Source organism: Filicampus tigris, chromosome 5 (genome assembly GCF_054856515.1).
Source record: "Filicampus tigris isolate MCC_2025a chromosome 5, RoL_Ftig_1.0, whole genome shotgun sequence".
Lineage (NCBI taxonomy): Eukaryota > Metazoa > Chordata > Actinopteri > Syngnathiformes > Syngnathidae > Filicampus > Filicampus tigris.
This window is the reverse complement of record NC_141221.1, coordinates 23,657,625-23,675,882: the sequence shown is the minus strand read 5'-3', so window position 1 is coordinate 23,675,882 and position 18,258 is coordinate 23,657,625. Positions and strand designations below refer to the sequence as shown.

Here is an 18,258-nt window from a genome sequence, read left to right as displayed (position 1 = left end):
AATCTTTCAAAAACAAACAAACATAAAAACATACACGAAACATATACATAACAGCTAACTAACACTTCGGCGTATGTTAGCCTCGTTGAACAGTAGTCCTTGAACACTTGAGCTGTGTCCGTCTAAACCTTTGAACCATCAGGTGGCGATGTTGGAGATTTCTTTTTCTACAGACCAACTTTACAATTGCAACACAATGACATTTGAAGTACCACGCGTAATCCGTGGATAATGGTGTTGTTGTTTCCAAATCACTTGAAAAGCCTTGGGAATAGTTTATGGAAAAGAAAGGGTAGGTGAAAAGTTGTACGTGTTGTATTTTTTTCACCTCGACTGGTAACAATTTACAAAGCTACCGCAAAACAACACTCTTTTCTTCATTGCCTGGAAACTCGAGTGGTATTTTCACTGTTATCTTAACAGTCCCCGTTGTCAAGAAAAGCAAGTTTAGCGTTATCGACCATTTTGAATTTGATGTGATTGTGTACACGGTCCAGCAATCACGCATGGATGCCCCGCCTCTTCTGCTGTGGCTGCTCTTCAACCGGGAGCCAAAACACCAGAGCGTTGCGAGTCAGTATGACAGCAAACACAGAGGACAGAGGATCTCGTAAACGATAAACGTTAAAAAGAGCACACGAACAAATATTTATTTCTTGGACTTGCCATTAAGGAGTAAAGAACTGGACCGGTGGGTTTTTTTTCTGGTGCACGAGTCTGTAAGTAAAGATGAGAACCTTTTCTTGTTTGGGAAGTGGACCCACACATTTCCTCCTCTTTTCACAGCACCATGGGCGTTATAGTATATAAAAAGTTAGTTTTACCGTATTATTTGCAGGGATGTTGTATGTTTTTTCGTGAATAATCTAGAATAACAATGGTTGAACCAGTCGGGTTTGTGGAAGCTTGGAGAGCCCAGTTTCCCAATTCTGATCCGCCATGCATGGAGCTGAACTCTATGGGAGATATTGAACAGGAGCTGGACAAATGCAAGACATCCATTAAACACTTGGAGAAGGAAGTAAACAAAGAGCGCTTTAGGATGATTTACCTGCAGACTCTCCTTGCAAAAGAAAGGAAGTCTTATGATGGCCAGCGATGGGGGTTTAAAAGGATTCCTCAAGCAAGTGATGGAAACCTTCCAGGTGGTCCAGACATACATATGTCTCACAAAGAGCAAGTATCAGTCGTGCAGCCACAGGCAGTACCTGGCAAGACAGAAAAGTGGACACCACATTCAGAGGGAGAGGTTGAAGGTGGCAAACAGAAGGGCGGGGAGACACCTGTCCACCAAGAGTCAGACTTTTCTGGATTCCCAGTGGGACCGGGTTCAGTGGCCGCTCTGAGATCCAACTTCGAGCGCATCAGGAGAGCCAACTCAAACGCAGCTGGAGATGGCAGAGGATTGTCAGTGATGGGAGGACCGGACAAACCCTTCTATGTGAACATGGAGTACCATTACGAGCGAGGACTGGTCAAAGTTAACGACAGGGAGGTGTCAGACAAGATCAGCACGCTTGGCTGTCAGGCCATGCAGATGGAACGCAAGAGGTCTCTTTATTCCACACCAGGGAACCTGTCAGCCACCACAGGGGACATCAATAAGTGTATTCAGCGAGGCCAACCCACTGAGGGGAACTGCAGTTATAATGGGTCATATGACGAATCAGAGGTCACCCATCAGTTCCTGAAAGACGGTGTGCTCCATTCCACAGGAGGAAAGTCTGAGACACAGCCAGCTGAGTGTCAACCATACACCAGCGTGTATGTCGGGGCAATGATGACTGAGACGGACACTCGAGTGATCCACATTAGAGACCACAGCATAGAGGAGAACAGACATCTAACATGGCCTCGGCGCTCCTGTTCTCCTGGCAGTTTTGATGACGACGGAGGAGGAGGATACACTCCAGACTGCAGCTCCAATGAAAACTTGACATCCAGTGAAGAGGACTTCTCCTCAGGCCAGTCCAGTCATGTTTCCCCCAGTCCCACAACCTATCAGATGTTCAGGGACAAAAGTCGCTCACCTTCCCAGCAGTCGCTTGACAGCAGCAGCCCACCCACACCCCTCTCCCAAAAGCGTCTGAAGCAGCAGGTGGCGGTGACTGAGCAGATCAGAGTACATAAAGCAGGCCAACCATGGCCCAGTGATGGGGAGTCCACCACATCCAGCAGGACCTCCCATGACAACAGTGTTCAAGGCGATCTGGGTGAGTCTGCTAGGCATACTCTCTCCCTCTTTTTTTAAACAAATAGCAAGTGTTTATAAGTTGGATTTGTCATTAACCTTTTACTGGGAAACGTGGTTACTTAAGTGGTACTTCAATATGAATGACTTAATACCTCCCCATTAGCCTAGACCCGTGTGATTTATCTAAGACATGATAGTAATAAACATCATGAAATATAATGAGTTACATTTTTTGACATGACAAGAGGTATTTTAAATGTGCATTTTTTTTCATATTACTTATTGTTTTTTTTCTTCAGGTGTTGCACTTATTTTTTTTTTGTACGAAGGTATTTTATTTTATTTTTAATTGGACAAAGAAATAAACCGAGACCAACTAACTAAACTTTCTCCACAAAACATACCATATGAATTAAGCCTATAAGTCTGTCTATTAATTTCTTTGCTTCCGCTATGTAGAATTTTTCTTAAATTAAAACTATTAATAATAGGATTTCTATTCTTACAAAAATGACATTTTAATTTGGGGTGCACCGATCGACCAACCGGGATCGGTATCGGCGCCAATTTCCTTAATTTGGGGGGGATCGGTAATCGGCTGATCCCTTTAAATAAAAATTCGTCTCTACCGATTTCATCTCCCTCCGCAAAGTTATGAAAAAGTCTGCCACTTTCTTCTTCTGCTGTCAGATGAGGAATAGGCTTTTCATTTTTATTTTAGAGAACGCCTTCATGTGCAGTTAAAATAATCCGTGTAAATTGTTACACAGTTATTGTTCAAAGTTTTACAATAAGACAAGAGTAGAACACCAAAGGTGTATGCTGTTGGTTATTGACAAAAAAAAAGGGGATTGGCAAAAATCAGGTATCCAGGTGTCAGGTATATTTAAAGATTGGGGATCGGCCACTGAATTGTGATCGGTGCACCCCTAATTACAATAGATTTTTTATCCCCTTTGCTTATAGATAAAGCAAATGACACCGACATATTCTAAACAAGTTTTGCTTTCAGTTTTTCCCTACAGAGATTTGCTGTATTTCTCTTAATACCAAAAAGCTTCAAAACTTGCATCAACTTACACAGCAATATATGTTTTTCTTGACTAATGTGAATATGTGTTCCTTTTATCAAAACTTGTATGTATTCTTTTGAACATTTTAGTCATTTATTAGCAAAAATTGGGAAAAATCAACCAATTTATATATTTTTTGATTGTTTGAACATCATTATTCTCTACTTGGTTTAGAAAAAAAAAAGTCTTTTTTTTGTTTACCCATTTTCAAAAGAGCTAATGTTGGCTGATTGCATTGGCGAGGCCCTAGTCTACCTCAGGTCAAAAGTTTCAAATATGCTGTGAAATCGCTCGTTTTGCAAGCTATAAATGGCTACCATGTTTTGGGCAATGATTAGCTTTATTGACTCTGTGACTGCCTTTCCTCGGGCTCGTTTCTTGTCATACACAAAACAATGTGGAAATGATTCTGCTCATGTTGTCAATTCTTTTGTAGGAATTAAACTCGCTTAGATGCTTTTTCAAAGAATTCGCCAGTGGGTCAGAAAAGTTGCGAAATGTATAACTATGGAAGCTGCAAAAAATGGATTAGTAAGCAATAAAGTCAAATCCCTCAATAAAATCAATTACTACCCTACTACACAAGGAGTAATAAGTACTACTACTAATAATAATAATGGTAAAATAAATTAAAAAAAATCTCCATTTTGTGTTTTCTTTATTTTGTTTTTGAACATGCACAAATTGTTCAAAAGGGAGCTGACAGAAGTTGATACCACTAAATCTGTGTATATTATCAATTAACCAAACGATTACCAATTCTTTTTAGTATCCTAGTATCCAGGATAATAGGTGCAGCAACAACCCCTTGCCCTGGGGCCCGTAAGGGGGAATGGCGCTACTGGCAACTGGCAAGAATGTGAAGATAAAGTACTAAAGAGTACCGTACATTGAAGTTGCACTAGTGAAAGATATCTATTCTCGCTGAATGGCCTTGAAAGAGAATACGTTGTCATACATTGCATTCTAAAATGCACCTGCAATCTCTTTATTGAAATGACAGCCCAGCACACTAACTCCAGACCTAAATGTTTTCTGGCTAGGATTATGATGCCGTTTATTTTTAACAGATGCTACTGTTAACCTGCAGAGGAGGGAAATATAATGAGCCGACTGAAATGACCTAAAAAAGTTAGGCTAGGTTTAATTAAATGCATATTCTTCACACAATAATGAGCAGTAAGACGCATTCTCCCCAAAGCCTGGTAATGAATGTTAATTCTTTGCCGCTTTAATCAGCTTTTGCTAAACCCAACACAACACTGGGAAATAATTTTTTTTCTAAGTTAGCTTGCAAAAAAGGTGCTTTGATTGACATGCTGCATTGATCACTGATGGAGATAAAGGTTTTTTTTTTTTGTTTTTTTTTAAGCTGACCTCCACTTTTTTTCGCCTTCTTCTGTTCATGGCCCACTGAGTGCTATAGAATGCGCTCACAGAAAGACTACGACAGAGGCAGCTCCTGCCCCCAGGCTTCCCAGTCACTTCGGCCTCGTCCAGTCTGTGTGTTTTTGTGTCAGCACACATCAGTGTTGTTGTCATTGGTGCTGAGTAATTAACCTAAAGGGGTTTGTCTAGCGTGATAAATTTAGGCAGTCTCTTTTGTCATGGAAGGTGGGGAAAGAAAAGCCTTGACTACTCACTCAAAAACGAGGATTGAATGGCTTAAACATGTCACGCGGCTTCCAATCGAAATGCTGGCTATCAGTGCTTCCTGTTGTTATGCGTGAACACAATAGGAGAATCTGTCAATGTGGGCAAGTATTGACATGGTAACAGTATAACAATGTTAAGTGGGAAAAGGAGAGTGGTTTGGCCAACTTGGGAATGTCATGGACAGGAGTCAGGAGTTAGTTAAGGACTTTTGTTTGTTGTGTTTTTCCCCATATCTCAGTGGCAAAGATAAACATTCTGCAAAGAAGGTATGGGATATAGGAAATTGTTTGCCTCTGCCCCTTAAAAATCATCCAATGCGGGTTGGATTAAGCAGATGCACAGAATGTGTTGTTATATAAGGTGATCCAGTCCAAAGCTCTTCGACACAAAGCATGTGACAGACAAGCAGATCGTGCGTGATATAATCGTCATGAAGTGTAAGCTAGCACGCCTGTGGGATGACTGCAATGTACAATCCATTCAATCAGGTTCTGTGTCAGTGCTGTAAACGTGACTTTGGGCAAAGATAATTCATTTCATGATGACAAACCTGTTTGAATGAATACTTTAAAAAGATGAGTAATACCGGTACATTAAATGAACCTAGTATTGCACATTGAAGGAATTTTGGATGCGCCTAGTCCAGATTTGGTCTCATCTAGGCAGCTCCCAAGCTCTGTAAAGCCTTTGAAAAGTTGTTAAGTCAAAATAAATTGTGAAATAGATTGGTGCTTTTATTTTTTGTGTCATGTGTCATCTTCCAAACCGCTTATCCTGTAAAGCGGGGAGGTGCTGGAGCCTATCCCAGCTGACAATGGGCGAAAGGCAGACGACACCCCGAACTGGTCGCCAGCCAGTCGCAGGGCACACACACAGACACCGTCACTGAGCGGGAACCGATCCCACGCTGCCCGCACACAACTCAGGCGTGTGTACCACTATACCATCAGTGACCTATTTTTTGTGTGTTTTTTTTACTTTAATCAAAAATTCGACTCAGGCTTTTGTGAGTACTTTTGTGTGTTTGCATAGGGTTTACTTGTGTGGGCAGGACAAGCACGAGCAAGAGCAGTCGGTGTGTTTGAAAGCAATACTTGTGTCCTCATGTTAGCAACATTCTTATTTTTACTCTGGTGAGGAAAGAGAGACATTTGTCATGATAATGATTTGGGAGTCTCATCTATTAATGACTATAATGAATTAGCGGTTGGTGCTCAAAATGTCAAGATTTTTTTAAAATGTAGGAAAATTGATGCACATGTGAAACATGTTTTTTTTTAAATGTTGGTTGGTGTTATACATTATATACCCATATTGTATTAACTAAATTGTGCGTCATTTAAATAAGACATGCTTGTAATTTTTGTGAAGATGACCCTTATTAGCCACACAATGGGGACATTTTCAATCCTTAACTTTCATATGTTCTAATTCTAACAATATCCTATATGCAGTTCTACATAAACAGTTTATCAAAACAATTTAGAGCTTTATCAAAATACTTTCAATATACAGAGGAGAATATACATAAGTCACATGATTTGGACTCAAGCCTACTTGGCAAAAACCTTTGAAACTCGACATGACTTTGACTTGGAATTCAGGATATACTAGACTTGATTTTGAATCCATGATTTGACAAGTCATTCTGTTTACATTTGAAAATGTGTTTTTTAAATATCGCATGCCTTTTATTTTTGAAAGAAACATTATTATTTGTGTCGTGCGTGCCACCAATCTGGCAATCCAGGCACAATTGGCCACTAGTATGACACACAGATCAGGTCTGGGGCTGACTCAGTGAGCGTCACCAAAGATGAATACATTTGGATTCAAGGATTATCTTTTTTGATGAAACCGGAAGAAGCAACATACAAGGTTTGAAACTTGAGGATAATCCCATCTCCATCTGTCAGACATTGGTAAAATAGCTGTGTGTTCTGTGAAGCTAAATTAGCTTGGTTAGTGTGACAGTTTAGCTCACTAATAGCTGGTCAAATATGAACTAAACCTGATGTCGGTTATGCATTTGAAGTTTGCAGTCGGCATCGCTGACGGAAGCCCGGACCGGCCTAAAAGGAGAATGGCGGACGACGGAAGGGTACCCAAGCTGCAACATCAGTGTAATCGTCATCAACCGCATCCATCACTGACGGACCGTTAGTCCATCGCAGTTTTGACGCACGTTTTTCTGACGTTTTTTGGGTGACCAACTGACGGACTAACGGACTTCTGACAGACCTAGTGACGGGCTTAACTGACGGACCAACTGACGGATTGACGATTTCAATTCAGTTCGTCATGAAAAAGGATAGACTGACGAATGTCGGACGGGTACCCTGGCTGCTGACGGATGACGAATGACGGACCAGCAAAATGTAGCAAATGCCCACCTCTGCTAATAGATTTGGGAAACTGATTGGCAACAAAAACAATGTACTAAATCTAGTTTTTAAATCTGATACATCTGGTACGTGTTTACGCCCGCATTCAGCATATTTCAATATTTGTTGTCACAGTAACAGTGTGACACTCATACAGTCATTAGTAAAAAAATAACGTACTTTCTTGTAAATATTTCAAGTTTATAAATTCATTTCATACTCTTAAGTCGTTAGTTTAATTTTCAGACATGTAAATGTTCATTTAATTTTTAGAGATAATGTACTTTTTTGTGTTATGATCAGTGATTCTTTTTATTTATTATCACTGCAATATACAGTGTGTTGACCGAGCAAGGTTTTATGACTTGACTAAGGACTGGCTCAAATCAAGTGTTGACTTGACTGGACTTGCTTGAAATTTGACTTGCTTGATTTTTTAATTCTTTTTCCCTGCAGTATCTTGGGACTTGCTTGAGACTTGACAGTTATGAATTGAGACTTACTTGCGACTTAGTCCCACCTCTGTCAATTTGTATTGAACACACTTGAGTTTAGCATGATGGAGTGGCCCACGACAACTGTTCCAGTTTCTCACGTGGCCCCTTGAGAAAATGAATTTTTAATCTATAGTTTAAATTCATTAAGTCTTACATTTTCCTAAAGGCATGTGGCTGTGCCGCCCCACCTGGAAAACCGTCATTTACAGCCATGCCCTCAGTTATTAGCACATTTTCTTTTCTAAATTTGTAGCCTGCTAGTCGGGGCAGCCCAGATTACATCAGTGAGACATCATCTGCGTTGCTTTTAATTATCATTTTATAAAAGGGCCCACCTTCTTGCCTTGACGAAGACAGAGTGTTCTCCTACATTGAGCGTTTTTGCTGATCTTGTGGAGATGTCGTTGAAAGTTCCAGTGGAGGTTTGAGTGTTTTATTTATCAGAGAACAATTTCCAGGAGAGCTACAGTATAACTAAGTGCTTGTTCACACATCCAAGATGTTTATGCACAGTCAGAGCAGTTCTTGTGACTTGCAACTTGACCATCATGTTTAAAATCAGTGGAGTTGCCCTGCTAATGCACATCACGTTGTTTGACACTTACTGTTGAAAATCTTCACACTACTGGCTCAGTGGGTAGTGCCCTTGTACAGAGGAGATTAAGTGCTGACATAAAGGCAGAGCTGTTTCACGTGAGCCTTGTATAATAAATTACCAGATGTCTGGATTCACTTTCTGACGTAATAACATTTGTGCGCACGTTGCTGGATTAAGATTTGGGCAGGGAGTTGGTTGAGGCACGTTTCCAATAAATTGCCCTTTGTTGTGGTTAGGGACTTAAAGAAAGCAGTCACAATGCTTTAGTGTTCTAAATAATATAAAAAATAATTGTGGCTAATATGTATGTCACCCTGCAAAAAAAAATAAAAATAAAAAAAAACAATGCTTATCTTGATCTCATTGTCGAGAAGAAGCTTTGTATCCTTCTTAGTTGAGCATGGTGTAAGTATCAAGTAAAGCCTAATAAATTGCACTGCAGGTCTGATGTTTGCCTACTGTCAAGGATTATTTGTGCATACATATGCACTTTCTGCACCATGAAATGCGTCTTATTAGTCTCTCAAGGGTGAGAAAGCAATTGGGATCTGTCGCTAATCTTTGCTGTGTAATCTTGACACAACACTCTGGGCTTTTCTATGGCTGTTGTTTTCTGGTTTCTGGTTATCTAGGGCAATTGTGAAGCTAGGATATCGACAGAGTTTCTGATAAGCTATGGGCCCTTTAAGGAGGCCAGCTCTGTGGTTGGTCTATTCTGCCGTAATTAATCATGATCATCATGACTCTTAAATGCCGGTGAAAAAATCCCCATCCTGATTGTGGGAATACTGAGGGACAAGCACTCGCATTCATGCAATTGTGTGTCAGTACACAGTACCTTATTACCTCTGCCAATTACCAAAGTACAAATCGTCGCTGTCCTGTGACAAACATGTAAGTTCAATTTTGTTTCTTTTTAAAATGTTCCCATTAATGGGATGTCTGTAATGCAGAAACCCATTAATGTAAAAATAAAAGATATGAAAAAAAATGGACAAAGTGTTTTTCACAAGACAGCAACGAAATGCAACAATAGCTCTCGTGTTGTTTGCTGTTGCTTTGTTAATTAGAGGGATTACCATCTATATCCATGTGACTTTGTGGATGGGTAGCCTATGAACAAGAAACCGTAATGTTTTATGTAGAAAAAAATGCAGTTATATTTGCGGTTCTGTTAGTATTTTTTGGGGTTCTGCATCAGAAAATTGTGAAATTAGAGCCTATCCTCCATTATTTGCTGAAAAACTTACCTATTTGCAGTTTTTTTGTTCAGGAAAAGCAATAAAATTATTACTTTGGTGCCATCTTGTGCCATCTAGGTGTCAATGAACTGTGTTGAAATAAATTGAGGAGCTTCTTTTAAGCCTGTATCTCACTGAGCGGCGAAGGCCTGTGAACGTAGCGAATTTCGGGTTTTGTCAGGGTTCATAAAAGGTTACAAACATGTTCAAAATTTCCTCGTGACATAATTGTTTCGCAAAGTATTGCTTACCGACAACATTTTGGTGCCATTGACCTATCTTGACGTGAGTTATTTTCATTTATGCAACAATAGTGCTTTGCTGCCACACATGGCGTTACACTGGGGCTAAGAGGTGCTATAGCCCCATCAGAAATCTCTCTACAGTAGTCCCTGTTCAAGAGCACCCAGCTATTTATTTATTTATTCATTTGATTTGATTTAAGTTGAAAAACATGGAAACGTTCCAGTAGCCATTCTGTTCCAATACAATTCCTGTTTCCGTGTTTGTGCTGCAGGTGTACCCTATGTGTGTTTGTAAGGGCAGGGTAAGTCTTTCAGTTACTTGCGTGTTAGGTTAGCATTAGAGTACGTATTCAAACGTATTTGCAAAGACGTTTGAACGTATTTGCACAGTAGGTTCGAATATATAATATAATGCCACATGCAAGTCAATACCCCGTGGCATTAATGGAAAAAATGTTGACTGGAAATCATGCACTGTAGCCTTGATAATAAAACCCCCAAAAATACTAACAAAAAATGTTTACTTACTTAATTTTCAAACATATTGGTATAATGGTGGCCAAATGCTAAAAAGGTGTCAATACCCTGTGGCATTATGAGAAAAATGCAATGTTTTCAGCATTTAGCTTACATTTTATCACTACTTTTACCCAAGTTTTCCAGGTAAAAATGTGTTCTCCACATTGGCAGTTCCACATTTAACGTACAAACATGCTTCTTGTGAGTATTATACTTTTATTGAAAAAATGAGAGAACCTCTCACTGGAACTGTGTCTAGTCCTGTTCAACGTCTGACGTCCTACTCCGTGAATTGAACAACAAATTAGATTACGAATTTACATACAGACAGCCAACAAAACAAAAATGTATTCCCCCTTGACCTCAATCTAGAGCAGGGCTGGCCAATTAATTTGCAAATGGGCCATGTGAGATACTGGAACACTTGCTGAGGGTCAAGCCAACATTCTCAAAGTACACATTCAAAATTCTAACATTAATTCGTAAATAAGCACGACGTACAAGACAAGGGGTGGGTGCGAGTCAAAATTTTGTCTGACTCACCGACGGACGGCCGTTTAAAAGACTATTTTTTTTCCTCTGGAAAAAAAGTCAAATGAGGGACGACGGAAGGGTACCCACGCTGCAGACGGATGACGAATAACGGACGCTCAATTTTTAGTAAAATACCCAGCTCTGGTCATTAGAAGGACTGTTGTAAGTTTTGCTTGTCTCTTTTGTGGAAAAATAGTTGCTAGTGGAGTTGGAAAAGTCACTAAAAATAATGAAAATGTCACTAAATTGGCCACAACGCAGACACAAGTTGCGGCTCTTGCTCGCTATCTCACTAGTACGTCCACACATGCAGATAAAACAAAAGCACGTCTTTCAAAATGAACGCTCCATATATTTCCTGTTTAATTTTGACTTCATGGTCAGTGTAAGGGCCAGTCAGAGACCGCGGCTGGCCGGATGTGGCCCCCGGGCCGTACTTTGCCCTGGTCTGGTTGGGGGGTGGCACTATTTGCTGCATTAGCCGGTTTTAGACCTTGTCCTTATTTCCAGTCAAATGCAGGATAATTAATGTTTGTGGTCCCTCAAAGTAGCCCTGATAGGCCAATCATTGTACCAGGACACCAGCACCTTAAGTGTAGTGGTCAAAGAAGCTAAAGAAGGCAGCCTCCCCCTTTCCTAGGATAAACGCTGGCCCACCAGAGGAAGTGGTGGTCGCAGTCATGGTAAGGCAGTCCTTCCTCTGTGTGCAAGTAAGATACACCTGTTTCTCTGTGCAGCGTGCAGTGCACAGTAGTCAAAAGCTGGCAGGCCATCATGACAGCAGGTCTGGCGTCGCCAGCTGCTCTCCAAGAAAAAGTCCATGAATGGGCTCCTTGTGCTTCGTTATCTGGGAACAGAAAAAGAAAACACTGTTTGTTGAAAAGACCTAAGTCAGGTTGTCCTCAGTCCTCACTATCTCACCCAGTTAGCTTGTTTACTCAAACATTTTGCCTTAGATAAATGGGAAATAACTTCAACATGTTTATGAGCTTGTGGACCTGAGTCTCCTGGCTCAGTGGTCCTCCCTCGTGCTCAGCCTCAGCGTCTGTGGTCCTGCAGTCTCAGCTCCCCTCCTTGGTCACACTCAAAGGGCCCTCTGTGCTGTGGGCTGGCAGGCAAGCGCTAATGGAATGTCTCAGCTGCTTGCAGGGTGTGGGGGGAAACGGATAATGAAATGTTACGTGTGGTATGAGTTCACCTCCCTCACGACAGTCTGACCTGTGGAGCTTGTTGCATTGCTAGTCAACACAGTTTGTTTTAGACAAATATGAGGCTGTTCGGTGCGAGTGAATGGGGAAACAAATACGTGAGAAACAGGGAAAGGCAAACTCTTAATTTGTTCACAACTAATAAACTGAACTAACGGTAAACTAGAAAAAGTGAGCAATAAATCAGGTGGAATAGTCAAGACATGTTTATTTATGTAGCCCGTAATTCACAAAAGAGTATCAAAGGAGTTCAAGCCCACAGTTGACATATACTAACATCATCCCTTGATTTACCACCCCCCATTGCTTTTTCATTATTTGGTGATTGCATCACCTACAGCACCTGAACAAACGTTTTGCTGCTCAATTCCTTCCTTTCTAAGGCTCAATAATGCTGTCACATCTACTTTTGTGTTCCAGATACCATGAGCAAACTGTCATGATGTTGTATTTAATAATAGGATTGTTTGATAATCCTTTTTTTAATACACTATGTTTTAATCGTGGGCATTTCTGGCAAAAACATTTGTGTATTTTAATACACACGCCATTCGTTTGGTGTAAAAATGAGCTCATCTTGATTTTTGTGCTGGGGCAAATCTAGTTTAACATGTTTGGGACCAAGTTGCGCATCCCTGGGCATTCCGGTGGACAGATCTGGTTTGCTCCGGCGCACCTGACAATTTGATGACAGATTGTAGACTGCAGTCAGCGTAAAAACAAGTGCATCCTCGTGTTTCTTCCGAGCCAAGTCTAATTTAGCGAGTTTGTGAATTGGATAGATCACGCTACGCCTCCATAGGCGGATTCTGTTGCACGCCCCTGGCGCATCTGGCAATTTGAAGACCAAAAATAGACTCGATTTTAGACTAACTAGAAGCAGGTCTAACTTGCGACCTTGTAGTTTACTAATGTAAACGCACTTTGCGAATGCCAGTCTCATGCACAGACCCTAGCGAGTCAATTTCTGCTTCTGCAATGTCAAGGACTTTGTACGCCTCGACCGCCCTGATTTTAAAAAGAGTGAGGGTAGCCGCTTTAACTGACTGGGACTTCTGCATTCCATCCCACAACGGCCAAAAGGCCAACGCCCTCTTCCACCTGTGCAAGTCCAAAAAAATACCAAATGAAAGAAAACTTCCCCTTGCACACAGTTAGACTGCGCTTTATGCTAGATTTGCCCCGGGAGTGAAAATAGGGCACCACGTCTTTAAAGTTGATTAGTCAATGTGGCGTTAAATCTTTTGGCGTACTTGGCAGACCTCCCCCAGTGTTCTATAATGGGTTGCATTTGCATTTACCATAATATATATAATAATAATATATATTGCATTTACCTTCCTAGAATAATGGCCCAAGTCATTTTTTTTCAGAAAACATGAAAAGTTGAACCAAGTACTGATTATATTATGTTCATTAATAATTCCATTTCAGGAGGAAAATTGAATGATCTGTTTAACTGAGGATGTAAACCAGGGGTGTCAAACTCATTTTTTGTCGGGGCCCACATCGTAGTCATGGTGTCCCTCGGAGGGCTGTTATGACTGTGCTCCCATATAAACATATGACCGCCCTTTATGATCACATATACACAACGAATTGATGGATAGCTAGTTTGGAAATTAGAAGCCGGAAGTAATTGTTAAATGATTTTTCAATTTATTGTAAAGGGGAGGATTGGTAACAAATAGAAACACATTGCAGTATCTCATATGCCAGCGTTATTAAAAGTGAAAATTTTTCGAAGAAACGTGAAGTTGATGCACATGATTTGCCTTCGCAGGCCACATAAAATGCGGTTGCAGGGCAAATCTGGCCCCCAGGCCTTGACTTTGACACCTGTGATGTAGACAATTTTAGCAGAGGTGGCCACTGGCCAGAATCCTGAGGAGGTGTTTTAGGCAAAAGAGTAATTTTTGTCAAAATATAACTTAGGCCAATATTTTAAGAGGGTGACTCTTAAGGGTGATTAATTTGCTTTTGCAAAAAAAATGTATATATTCCCAGCGTGTTTTTCTCTCCACTGTTTTATACATTGGATCTACAGGGCTTTGATTATTTCTCTTATGATGCACATTTCAGGCAGTGGTCTCACCGCTCTGTGCTATTTCTACGCACTGATTAGTAGGTGCGCTGGGCTGTGTGGCCTAGTTCTAACCGATACTGTTCACTGTCCGACTGGCACTAATTTTAGGCCGGCCTATACAGCAGATGAGAGGCGTGTGCGGGTGGCCCTCCAGCCTCCAGCTGCTTCCAGCCTCAGGCTGACATACTGATGTTTTGGCTAATATTTTAACAGTTTGCCACAACTCATAGGGGACTATTGCATTTACAGACGCTCCAGCTAGAGGACGTTATAGGCACACTCCAATTAGTTTCTGCCAGATTCCATTTTACTTCTCTTTACTTTTGTTAAAACATTTGGATGTGTATGTTTTTGAGTGAGCTCTCAACGAGGGCCAAAATGGAATCTCTTTCTTAACCCTTTCATGCATAGTGGTCACTACAGTGGACAGCTTTTTAAAAGTTGCTGTTGCCTATATTAATTAATTAATTAACTAATTAATTAATTAATTAATTAACTAATTAATTAATTAATTAAAAAATATATATTTTAACCCTTTCATGCATTAATTATGATTTAATGTTATTATTTAAAATATAAATAAATATGAATATAATATGGCGGCACGGTGGTCGACTGGTTAGCACGTCCGCCTCACAGTTCAGAGGTCGTGGGTTCGATCCCGGCTCCGGCCTCCCTGTGTGGAGTTTGCATGTTCTCCCCGTGCCTGCGTGGGTTTTCTCCGGGCACTCCGGTTTCCTCCCACATTCCAAAAACATGCATGGTAAGTTGTTTGGATACTCTAAATTGCCCCTAGGTGTGATTGTGAGTGCGGATGTTTGTCTCTGTGTGCCCTGCGATTGGCTGGCAACCAGTTCAGGGTGTCCCCCGCCTACTGCCCAAAGACAGCTGGGATAGGCTCCAGCACGCCCCGCGACCCTTGTGAGGAGAAGCGGTACAGATAATGGATGGATGGATGAATATAATATAATAAGATAATACATATAAATATTTTTTATTCATTCATTCATTATCCATACCGCTTATCCTCACAAGGGTCGCGGGCGTGCTGGAGCCTATCCCAGCTGTCTTTGGGTAGTAGGCGGGGGACACTCTGAACTGGTTGCCAGCCAATCGCAGGGCACACAGAGACAAACATCCGCACTCACAATCACACCTAGGGGCAATTTAGAGAGTCCAATCAACTTACCATGCATGTTTTTGGAATGTGGGAGGAAACCGGAATACCCGGAGGAAACCCAAGCAGGCACGGGGAGAACATGCAAACTCCACACAGGGAGGCCGGAGCCGGGATCGAACCCACGACCTCTGAACTGTGAGGCGGACGTGCTAACCAGTCGACCACCGTGCCGCCTAAATATTTTTTAGTTTAATTAATATAGGCGAAAGCAACTTTTAAATAGCTGATCACTTTGCATGAAAGGGTTAATAGTTGACAGTGCTCTGAGTCATTTTTTTTTTCCCCTTTGGAACCTGTTTTGCACTTGCTAATTCTGCCAGCCTGCATGCTACCTTGGCTTTCCTGGATAGATACACAATTCACTTTTCATCTGTCTGCAAGGTTGCAATGAAGAGACGGGAAGACTGAATGAATGAATGTTCTGAACTTTGCTACCACTGTCGTATATCGAGCTTATTAATAAGTGCCCAGAGGAGTTGTCGCAAATAAATGAAGTATAATGCCCATCCCTGGTACATATCCTACAAACAACGGTACTGTTTCATGCTGACAAGGGTTTCTGATAATTTTCCGCTTTCATACTGTATAGTTTAATCAGACAAACAAAATATTAGAAACACTTCTTAGAATGAAGTCGTGTGGTTCTATTAAATAATAAACATATTGTTAACTTAGCTTGAATGTCATTTATTACAGTACACATATCAGACAGTCATTACTTGAATTCTTGTCACATACACCTACCAACCTCCTTAAAAGTTGTGTTTTTGTCTTCCCGTATCATGCAGCAAATTACCAATAGGGATGTAACGATAACAGTCATATAAAAATCGCCACGACATTGTTGTCGTCATGTTACATTATTATAAGCAGCTCATCCCCGTCAAAAAACATTACTTTTCATTCGCTTCAGCCGACCACAGCATTGTGAACGACCGTGATACGTTGTGCCACTGAGTCAATAGGAACGACAATATGACAATAAAATGACGGGCTTTGCCTATTTCTTTGTCACTGCTGTTATTATGTATAAAAACACATTTTTTTATACCAAACCCCCTGGAGACACGAGCTGAAAAACGGACTCAGAAGGGGTGAGGAGCGCCTCCGTCAGTCCGCCGACGGCTCGAAAAAATGCATCGAAGGAGACACCACAACAAAGCACCTACATCTGCAACCGCTGCAACCGTGACTGTCACTCTTGCATCGCGCTATACAGCCACAAACAATGTTGCCGCAATTCCGCTATAGTCTTCCGACTATAGTCTTGTGTTGTGACGTTTGGATATTGACACATCCCTAATTACCAAGCCTTCTTAAATAAATAAATAAATAAAACTAAATGCAGATTTTTTATACATATCTTGCATTAACCTCATTAAATTGTGCTTTAGATTCATGCACTCATGAATCTCTCTTGATTTTTCTTCTTGAAGTGCTTTGGAGTGGGCAAAGCTACAAAGTTTACCGTATTCCTTGCCTTCAATGCCCACTGGGCTATTTGCTCTTCCGGCCGCTACACTTTCCTGGGGGACCACAAAGTTCAGTGGGGATGCTCCGCTGAATTTGCTTGACCCTCAATGCATTGTTGAGCTTTTAACATCTCACACCCACCCGTTTACTTTTTCCAGGCATAACCTTTCTCTCTGCGTAACAATCTTAACACAAGAACATACAGCAACATCTGTCATTCAGTCATTCATTATTGTTTTTAATTAACATTGAACATTTCCTGTTTACTGAATCTATCACTATTTTATCTAGTTAATGTTTGTTTTTGAATGCATGCAAGAGAAGCCGATGCCCCTGCCTGAGGTATAAACACACTGATCAATTAATTGCACTGCCCTCATGCAGAGGTTTATGAAAGCCACTATTCTAGCTGCAGAAGTGAATCAATAAACCTCTTTGCCAAGTTTCATACTGGTTGCGTCCTATTTTATCTAGATTGGCTTCCACCCAAAATAAGTGATTGTGATGTTTGAAGTCAACAATGTGTAGGGAGATGTCTGCATTTTCTGAGTATTTGTCAGCACCAATGTTCACTTTCGACCCAAATGCTGAAGGATGATGTTGGAATGCCAAAATAAGACCCAATGATTATCTGTGCGAGACTGAAGCTCTGATTTTGTAACGGTCTCAGTTGGACATCTGTCGCTGGCCGCTACCATAGTTTATCTCCGTGGATTAGGATTAGAGATTTGACTATGTCTTTGCTCTGTCATCAATATCATACACCAAAAATTCTACCTTTCCTTTACTGTTTTCCCCAAGCTTAAAAAACAACCCTGTTTCCTCATGACTGATCAATTACCAGAAGAGGGAGTGGAATCATGAGTCGCTGGTTTAGCCTTGGTATATTATTCATGGCATACTCAAAGTGGAAGTGTAGGAAAAACAGCAAAGTCTGTGTGTTTAGCACAAAAAGGCCTGCAATAATTTGAAACTAATTACAGTCATATGAAATTCTTGAAAAACACCAAATTACAGAGTTCAGGCACAAGCCCGAAGCAAATACAGCTTCACTCTGATCCGCAGCTGGTAGGCTCAGCGCTTATGTAAGGTCATTAGAGAGTATTTATTACAGCTTTATTGCACGGTTGTAACCATTATGAGCTGCTTTAGGAAGAGACAGGGAGGACATAGACCTGTCTATCCAGCTGCGGGATGTTTTGTGATACTGTCACTGCAGACCCTGCACAAAGGAAAAAAAAAAAATGCCCAGCATAGACTCGCATAGGTGCTCACAGCACAGCATATGTTACCAAACAAAACATTTGCCGTTTTGTTTTTTTCTTAAAGCATGGGAGTGGAATCTTGGAAATGATTTTCTTCACTATGAT

General features: G+C 41.0%; 1 protein-coding gene across 1 annotated transcript in view; it reads left to right on the top strand.

Moving 5' to 3' along the window:
- Positions 1 to 43: 43 nt before the first annotated feature.
- The window catches only part of LOC147147830 (breakpoint cluster region protein), a 35,881-nt gene continuing 17,666 nt past the window's right edge, over positions 44 to 18,258 (top strand). The window contains exon 1 of the mRNA XM_086030314.1: positions 44 to 2,213. Coding sequence (XP_085886440.1) covers positions 878 to 2,213 — 1,336 coding nt within the window. The 5' untranslated portion in view covers positions 44 to 877. The remainder of the gene's footprint in view (positions 2,214 to 18,258) is intronic.